The sequence below is a fragment of the Myotis lucifugus genome, unplaced genomic scaffold (assembly GCF_000147115.1).
Source record: "Myotis lucifugus unplaced genomic scaffold, Myoluc2.0 scaffold_111, whole genome shotgun sequence".
In the NCBI taxonomy this organism is placed as follows: Eukaryota; Metazoa; Chordata; class Mammalia; order Chiroptera; family Vespertilionidae; genus Myotis; species Myotis lucifugus.
In genome coordinates, this window is record NW_005871159.1 from 638,395 (window position 1) to 647,260 (window position 8,866).

The 8,866-nt window shown below is 41.4% G+C and overlaps 1 protein-coding gene across 1 annotated transcript in view; it reads right to left on the reverse strand.

Moving 5' to 3' along the window:
* Window positions 1–3,399: 3,399 nt before the first annotated feature.
* Window positions 3,400–8,866, reverse strand: part of ADGRF4 (adhesion G protein-coupled receptor F4) — a 16,381-nt gene continuing 10,914 nt past the window's right edge. The window contains exons 7-10 of the mRNA XM_006093246.3: window positions 8,079–8,860; window positions 5,709–5,750; window positions 5,224–5,283; window positions 3,400–4,231 (exon numbers count right to left, since the gene is read on the reverse strand). Coding sequence (XP_006093308.2) covers window positions 4,184–4,231; window positions 5,224–5,283; window positions 5,709–5,750; window positions 8,079–8,860 — 932 coding nt within the window. The 3' untranslated portion in view covers window positions 3,400–4,183. The remainder of the gene's footprint in view (window positions 4,232–5,223; window positions 5,284–5,708; window positions 5,751–8,078; window positions 8,861–8,866) is intronic.

Here is an 8,866-nt window from a genome sequence, read left to right on the forward strand (position 1 = left end):
TCAACTATCAGTACTAACAGTTTTGAAAGTAGCCCTGCAAAGAGGAACATACTTGTTTTGTGTGTGTTTTGTGAAAAGGGATGACTAAATGGCTTTTGTGACTTCTGTTTGATCAAAGTGCTCTACCCACACCGGCATGGATATTTTCAGCCCCACTGAATGGTGTGCTGTTTAATATCAAACTGGTGATAGAAATTTCACTGAGCATCTTTGAAAGACAGTAGTGCTGTTTGCCAAATATTTCCAGGTTCTCACTTTAGCAGTACACAGTAGGACTGCATTCCTGGACCTCCTGTGGTCTGGTCAATGAATTCAGGTAGATTGATAACAGGGTTGATACCCAAGAATGTCGTGGTATCAAAGGGGATGTCCACCTTGAATGAACTCACACATGAACATCTTGTGAAAGGTAATTCTTTCCATTTTTATTTCTAAAATAATAACCAGACTCTTTTATGTACAGTGGTTTAAACAGACACACACACAAACATAATAATAATACCTAAAATAATATTTTTCTTGTTTCACAAATGAGAAAACTAATGTTCTAAGAGCTGAATTAATTTTACTCAAGGTCTAAAATAGACTACAATAATAAACAAGTTAAAAAGTCCTCTTATTTTTCTTCTGTTCCCTATCTTTAAGAAACCTGCATGATTTAATTTTCTCCAAAGTAGATTCAATGTTTCTCTTGCCACCTCACCTCCCACTCCCCCCTCAACCCTACCCCTGAAACAGATCTAACCCGGTCCCTCAACATGTGCAGGATCTGTTCAGAGTGGTGGATGGCTGAGCCCAGGGAGGCAGAGAGTAGGCCTCAGGAACAAAAGTTGATCAAGTCCTGCGGGGCCTCGATAGCCCCAGGCTTTTCCAGAGTTTATAAAATAGCTTGCATATTGAGTCTTAATCTTGCCAAGGTTGACCAAGAAGCCAGACTCTTTCAGGTCAAGGGTAGGTCAAAAGGTTGGTCAGTAGATAGTTTCCTTAAAGCCTAGTCACCAAATGTTAGCCTCAATGTTTCCTCAGCAAACATTAACACACTGAGATTTTAGGTGTTGCTCCAGGCAAGAAGAGAAGTCTCCCAAGGAAGCCAACCTGTCTCATCTCATGCCAGCCCTTCTCCTGAAATTCAACTCTCAGTCCAGGGCAGGGAGCATCCGTGAGAAATGGGAAAGCCTAGGCAAAACGGTGGAAGCTCTAGTTAACAGAAAGAATATGGCTGGTGTCTATTAATCACTTAATTTGAACCAGGCACGACTCTACCAGTTTTTAACGTATTAACTCACTGACTCCACAAACCATCCTGGGCTATGCGTGTACTATCACTAGACTTATTTTACAGAGGAGTGGATGGAGGCACAGGGGTATTCTGCAATTCCCCTGAGCTCACATAGTAGACAGGCTAGCCTCCCAGCTTTACTGGTCTGTGCCTTAGGCATTCTCCATGCTTCTCCCTCAACCTTAAACTCAGTGCTCAGTGCCTACTCGCCCTTCTCTATTACCTAAGCTTGGTCTCAAATAACTCTGCAGCTCTGAACTTACAACTTTACATAGAAAACAGCATTGCTTCTCTCCAGGTTATTTGTTCAATGTCTCATTTCTCACGGTGGAATGAAGAGTTCTGTAATCTTTTAGGTGAATTTCAGGCATAAGCAAATATGTGGAAGAGATTTTAGAGGAACAGAACCTCGACCCTGAAATCACACTGGGTGAAACTGGCTGTGTTCAGGTCACATTAAAGGACTACCCTTTATATAAATGGCTGAGGGTTCCAAGTGGCTGTTGCCTCATCATAAAAATGCGATCCAGTCACCTCCCAGGATGAGGCCCCCAAATTAGAATCTACTCCTGAAGCAAACCCTGGTTTTCATATCTCTGCAGTCCATCCCTGACCCTGGGACCTCCTGTCCCAGCCATGCTTCTAAGAGCAATCTCACCTGAGGTCACTGGGATCTGAAGAGCTTCCACTCATGTTCAGGGGGCTCAATTCTCTGCAAGTTCACTTCTGACCTCCCTCCTCATTTCTTGCCACTGGAATTTTTCTCACCTTCTGAGAACCCCATCAATCTTTTATTTTTGTATTCTGAATTCAGGACTGAAATACAACCTTTTCCCTGTGGTTTAGCCTTGTCCTGGACTGCGATTCTGCCTTGAGCTTACCATACACCCCATGTCACTGAGCTGTAACTCTACTCTAAACACTGGGGATGAGCCCCAAACTCTCATTTCTGCTGAAAGACCTCCCTCATGCTGCCAGCTCTCCATTCTGGACTTGGAAGAATCACTTAGTATGAATTTTCTGTCCCTGGCCTCTAATGCTTGTTGGGCCCCAGCATGGTCTGCCACGGTGCCAGCGTTGTTCCTGAACCCTACTGGTATCACATGCATCCAGATGTGAAAGCATAGTCCCAATTACAATTCATTAGGCCCTGGGCCATGAGAGGAGGATATGCCGAAAGAATGGAATCTTTAATTCATCCCCCACCTCATAGGTTCAAAAATAGATTTTGAAAAATTATGTGGATTTCTTTGGGGAGAATTGTTAGTGCATTCTTACCTCTTTCCTACACTTCCTCCTAATATGGGTCTAAGCCTTGTGCACATCCCCAGTTCTACTAAGCAGTGTAGTTCCTGATCTTAGCTTCTACTGGTTTTTTTTTCCAACTTTTACTACCACCATTAGCTGGGTGTAAGACTGCAACCATGCTCCTCTTCTCTAGAATGGCTGCCCAGGAGGAAGGGCCTCCAGCTGAGACAGTCTAATGAACTCCCTAACAGCTCAAGCTGAGACCTTAATGGAAAGGTCAACTTTAAAAGATCGTCTGAACTAACTCTCAATGAATGGCTAATCAATACATGTGATAATAATATTCCACCATGGAGGAACCCTAGAGGCTAGAAAATGGGCAGAGGTGGGGAGAGTTAAACTTTGTGAAGTTCTACTAAATCCTCCCTCCTCCCTTTTAAAGTGCTCAGATAAAAACCCAAATGTAAAGATGCTTAATTAAGAATAATATGCCAGTGTTTCCCTCTGGTTTCCCAGCACCCACATATGCCAGTCAATGTGTATAACAAAGCCCTTCTTACTCTCCCTCCCTCTCTCTGGACACCAGCACATCAGGTTTTTAGAAGCTGTAACAGAGGAAGTCCCTTTAGGGTGCTTTAGTTCCCTAAGATTTGCCTTTGCCTTGCCCCATTGCTGAATATATGGGCCATGACTCAGAACGGAAAGGAATGTAAAAGAGGATGTGCCCTGACCGGTTTGGCTCAGTGGATGGAGCTTCGGTCTGCGGACTGAAGGGTCCTGGGTTCGATTCTGGTCAGGGGCATGTGCCTTGGTTGCGGGCGCATCCCCAGTGGGGGTTGTGCAGGAGGCAGCTGATTGATGTTTCTCTCTCATCGATGTTTCTAACTCTCTATCCCTCTCCCTTCCTCTCTGTAAAAAATCAATAAAATACATTTTTTAAAAAAGAGGATGTGCTTGTTGCCAGGTGGTTCTTAAAAACAAAACCCGAGACCCATCAACATCCATGAAGAAAGGCCATAAACTCTCCAAGACGAAACCTTACCAAGACTGATCATTCCTGCCCTCATTCCCCTATTACTGCTCAGGCTTTAGCCTGCCATTTTGTGACTTGTTCTTCCTTCATGGATGCCTAATATTTGTTTTCCCTTGTGTAGAAATGTCTCATAGGTTGGCTGTGAGTAGACAGCTAGTTTGATGCAACTCCACCCACGCCCCCTTAGGAATGATTCTGGCCCTAACTTCATTATGGAGGGACAGGCTTGCTGCTTTGTGATTTTAATCAACGAAGTCTTCCTTCTGGACAATCCGTCTATTGTAAGGGTCACCACTCACTGCCAAGATGGAATTAGGTGTGTGAGCGCCTAAGGGTGTATCCTGTATCAGTGCAGGTGTGATGGCAGCATCCGCTCATTGAGGACAGAAACAAGTGTGCTTTGACTTGGATCTGTAGGTTTTAAAGAAGATGTGCATATTTTCATTTATGTGCTGGTCGGTCAAGACGTTTCTGTTCTCTGGAGGGTACGTCCATCTATTCCCTTCCCACCTCACTCCAGCATCGCTGAGTAGGGAAGAGCGTGCTCACAAGGGGCACTGAGTGGTCTGTCACAACTTGCAGGTGAAGGTTCTCCTTGAGTTTTTAATACTCACATCTCATCTTCAACGATTCATTAATTTAGATCCATTGGTTGGGCTTAATGATGCATTCTAAATAGGAACAATAGTAACAGTGATATCAATGAGTAATTGCATTGACACAAATACACATATATTTATATGCATGTGTGTGCATACCTAGACATTAAACATGTAAAAATGAAGACACGCAGAGAAGGACCTACATGACACAGTATTAAGTTACCATTTTTCACTGAATCTAACTTTGGAAGCTACATCATTATTTTTATGTTCCACCAAGAAAGAAAAAGAAGTTGCCAATTAAACTATAACATGCCACTAATTATAATATACATTCCAATTTCAGAAATGTTAAAAGGTGAAGAGAATGTCTATCATAGAATTGGTGAACTATGTTAAAAGTTATACTCAATACCAGCTAACTGTTAATGCTGGTTCCTAATGTGTCCAGAAACTTGTTTATTTGTTTGTTTTTAAGGAAGCAGTTCTTGTTGAGAAACTGTTAGTTGAATGAATGACTTCTTTCTAATTAACATAGCAATGGTAGCAATTGTAGTTGGTATCTTAAAAGACAGATAGCTTGGACAAAAGTCATCTTCAAGATCTATAAGAACACAGACACATCAATCCAAGGGAGTATGGTTTACTAAAAAAGTCCTGAGCAAGCAGAATGTTAATTTCCATGGTTTGCTGGGTGGCTTTGGGCAAGTCTCAAGTACTCTGAGCCTTGGTTTCCTTACCTATGAAATGAGTAAACTGACTTATTTCTCATTTCCACCCACTAGCATTTTATGAATTTATGATACTGGGTCCATGTTTTCCCAACTTAGTGGTCCAAATGTCAGGTTTAAATACATCCAATGTGGAAAACTGTCTTGAGTATATTCTGCTTCACTTAAGCTTTAGCAGGATACTGCAATATTTGTTGAGTGAAGAAATGAATGAATGAAGGTAGGCCTAATGATTTTCTTTGCTGAAAAATCATGAATACTGACCTTAATATTTTTCTCTGCAGGAGGACACTGACCCTCTAGTATTGAGACCAAAAGGGAGAGGCTTACCTCTGCTACTCTTGTTGGTCCCTTCAGTGAAGACATCTTCATCCTCAAAGCATCTCTTATCTGAAGAAGCAATGACAGTGAAGAAATGACAATATCCCCAATGCCTAGTTCATGTCCTGCAACTGGGAGACCAGTCACACTGGCAGAAGCAGCATCAGATGGCTTAGCACAGTGGTTGACAAATAATAATGCTTAGATAATTGTTAAGGTGTGGTGTAATGAGATTTACTATTAAGATTTAAATTGTAGGTATGGTTTTAATTGTTTTCATCAACTGTACTCACATAGAGCCTCCTGTTGACTTGATGATGTGCTGGGAATGAGAGAATAGAGTTCTCTCCTTTCCCACTCACAGCTGATGCCCTGAACCCCACCCCCTAACTCAACTCCCCTGAACCATGCTCTCTAAGGAAACCTGCTTCTTCCTTCTGCTTCCCTCAGCCACATGAAAATAATTTACAATGAGTGAAACAAATTCAAATTACCTTGTGATCCATAATGGTTCCAAACAGCAAGATGAAGAACCCCTGTGGCAAAATTCAACAGAAGTATGAGGGAAAGTTTTGCAGGCAACGTATCAGCTGTTATGTTACTACCACTCTTCTAGATACCTTCTAGGACTGTTATCAGACATTCAAAGCTTCACTTACCACTGATTCAGAGAAAAATTCATTGATGTGTATTTTCTTGAGTGCACCTCAAAGAAAGAGGATCACCTTCATGTCTGTGCATGATGATGATTTTCATTTATTAAATGGCTATAGATGTAGGATAGAGTTTTCAACCTTATTAAATCTGTTTACTTTCCTTCCAAATATTAAGTGAGCTGTTCTTACTCATGATGACAGTGAGACATGTCATGGGATCTTGCAACTCAAAGTCACAATAACAGAAGGTATCTTGAGGAGATGAAACTTGTATTCTAGACTATTTTCACACCAGATTCTCTGGGCTGGTGGAAGAAGTTTTTGGATAAAAGAAAAACTACAGAAACCGATAAGGTCAGAGTCTCCTCAAGTTTAAACAGTTGGTCACCTATACAGTCACAATCATTGGAAGCCAATCTTTTTAAATGTTGGGAGTTGATGTCCAAGAAAAATCTGGATCTCGCCATGAGAGTGGAGATAATCTGGGGTTTTCATGGTGAAGAAACACTGTTCAGAAGACTGAAACTGTAAAATGTGAGTCACAAGTGTGTGTCTTAGTATTTTTCTTTCTATCAAGAAAGGAGACAAATAAATGATCTGAACCAAACCACAGAACATTCTGAGGTTTAATTAAGTTGCAAAGTAAAAATAGGATGAGGTCATTAGTCGCCAGAGTAACTGGTGGAAATCCTCTCTCCTCCAGACTTGGGGAGATATAATGTGAGTGTAAGAAATTTTGATTTCAAAAAACAAGCAAACAAACAACACAACAACAAAACAACACTTAAGTCAAAGGTTTCTCTTTAAAGTAATGCAAGGGAACGAGTGAAATAAATAGTCTCTATAGTTATTAAAGACTTATGAGTAAGATATATAATTCATCTGAGTTGGCTTGTCTTTAAAGCTTGCTTTATATTTTAAATGCCAAATTTCTAAATATAGTAGCGATGACATGTTAATAGGAACACTTTGCTGCTTTATTATGCAGTTATTATTTAAATACTAGTCAATTTTTTTTCTTTTTGCTTAAAACAAGCAGATAATAAATATGTTAGGCCTTGAGGGTATACAGTCTCTGTTACCACTACCTCAGCTTTGCCATTGTAGCTCCAAAACAGCCATGGGCAAAATGTAAATGATTGAGTATGGCTGTGTTCCAATAATACTATTTACAACAGGCAACAGGCCATAGTTTGCCAACCCCTGATTAAAAACATAATTAAGAATATAAACTTGCCAGATTTTCTGTTACCCATAGGTATGGAAAGCAGCCTGGCTAATGACAGTTTCCCACATGTGTAAGCTTAGCAGCCAAGATGAAGTAAAGCAGCTCTTAGAGGGATCATCGTGCCAATCAAGTATGTTAAGGAATAAAAGACAGTAGAGATCATATTAAATCCATCCTTTTTATCTTAAAGGTGGAACGATGAGAGAAGTGTCTTTCCTAGGATCAGGTCACACGTGGCAGGATTTCGTTCTATGAATGGCAACCTACAATTACATACAGGGGATAGAGGCATGGAAACCCCTGACTGGTTAACACTCAAAGAGAATGGCACAATCATGGAAAATGATTCATTTCACTGAGTTCTCAAAATACTTGAGAAAGAATAAAAATTGTGCTTGTTTGGAGGCATGACACGTGAGTGTAGCCTCACACACATCCCTGACCTACTAGTCCCCATAAGTGCAGGTCAACTTCTTCTGCCACGGAAACTTTAGGAGGGATCCAGGTGGATCAGTGAGGAGAGAAGGAAGTAATTTTTCACCCAACCAGCTTGATCAGTTCAATGCAACTTGATAATCAACAGGGTGAGAGATGCCACAACTAAATGTCACAGCGGTTCTCAACCTTCTGGCCCTTTAAATACAGTTCCTCATGTTGTGACCCAACCGTAAAATTATTTTCGTTGCTACTTCATAACTGCAATGTTGCTACTGTTATGAATCGTAATGTAAATATCTGATATGCAGGATGGTCTTAGCAACCCCTGTGAAAGGGTCGTTTGACTGCCAAAGGGGTCGTCGTGACCCACAGGTTGAGAACCGCTGCTCTAAGATATGGAGGGAAATGGAAGAAATATTTTGTGTTCTATATTTTTAAATCATAGCCTTTTTTTGGATAACAAATTATAAAATAATATTTTATAAGTGAACTATTAATTGATAACATTAATTAATAAAGTAAGTCTCCCTCTTGGAACTTACCTGGAAAGCGTTGAGCAGGGCAAAGATTATGTGGAATATCAAGGAATTGCCTTTGATGAGAGTGGCTACTCCAAAACCCCAGGTCAGTCCCAGCAGTGGGGTGAGGATGGCAACGTTTTTACTGATCCTCCTAATTATGGCCACATCTTGAGACTTGGAACTGCCGATAAAGGGCCTCTGAGTGTTGACCGCAACAACCAAAACCACAAGAAGATTCACAGCCACGATGACCAAGGCTGGGATGGCGAATGCTAAAAGGGCTTTGGTGTTGTCCCAGTTAAGCCAACAGGCATCGTGTCTCATGTAGCCTTTCTCTGGCATTGTGATAGCAACGGTGGTGCCGGCGATGATCAATGGGAACCCATAGCCAATGACAAAGCCAATGGCCATCATGCGGGACTTCATCATCCTATGAAAAACGACCAATATTCCATAGATGATGAGCAGGGCTTTGAAGAGCATCCAGAAAAACAGAGAGAGGTAGAAAAAGTGGCTAAAAAATGTCATTGCAATACACCAGTTGTGGTCCTGGGCCTTTTTGCTAAAGTTGGAGGATATGATGAACCACACATTAGCAGTCAGGAGCGACACGGCTATGTTCACGATGCACACGTGGCGCATGTATGATATCTCTGTCACAACAACCCGGGACCACACCGTAGCTTCAATGAGCAGGCAAAGAACCAAGCTAAGGATGGAGACACTGAGCCCAATGCAGGTGATGTAGTCCAGGATTTTGTCATCTATAGATATGGGGGACATTAGAATGGAAAAAGACATCACTGCAT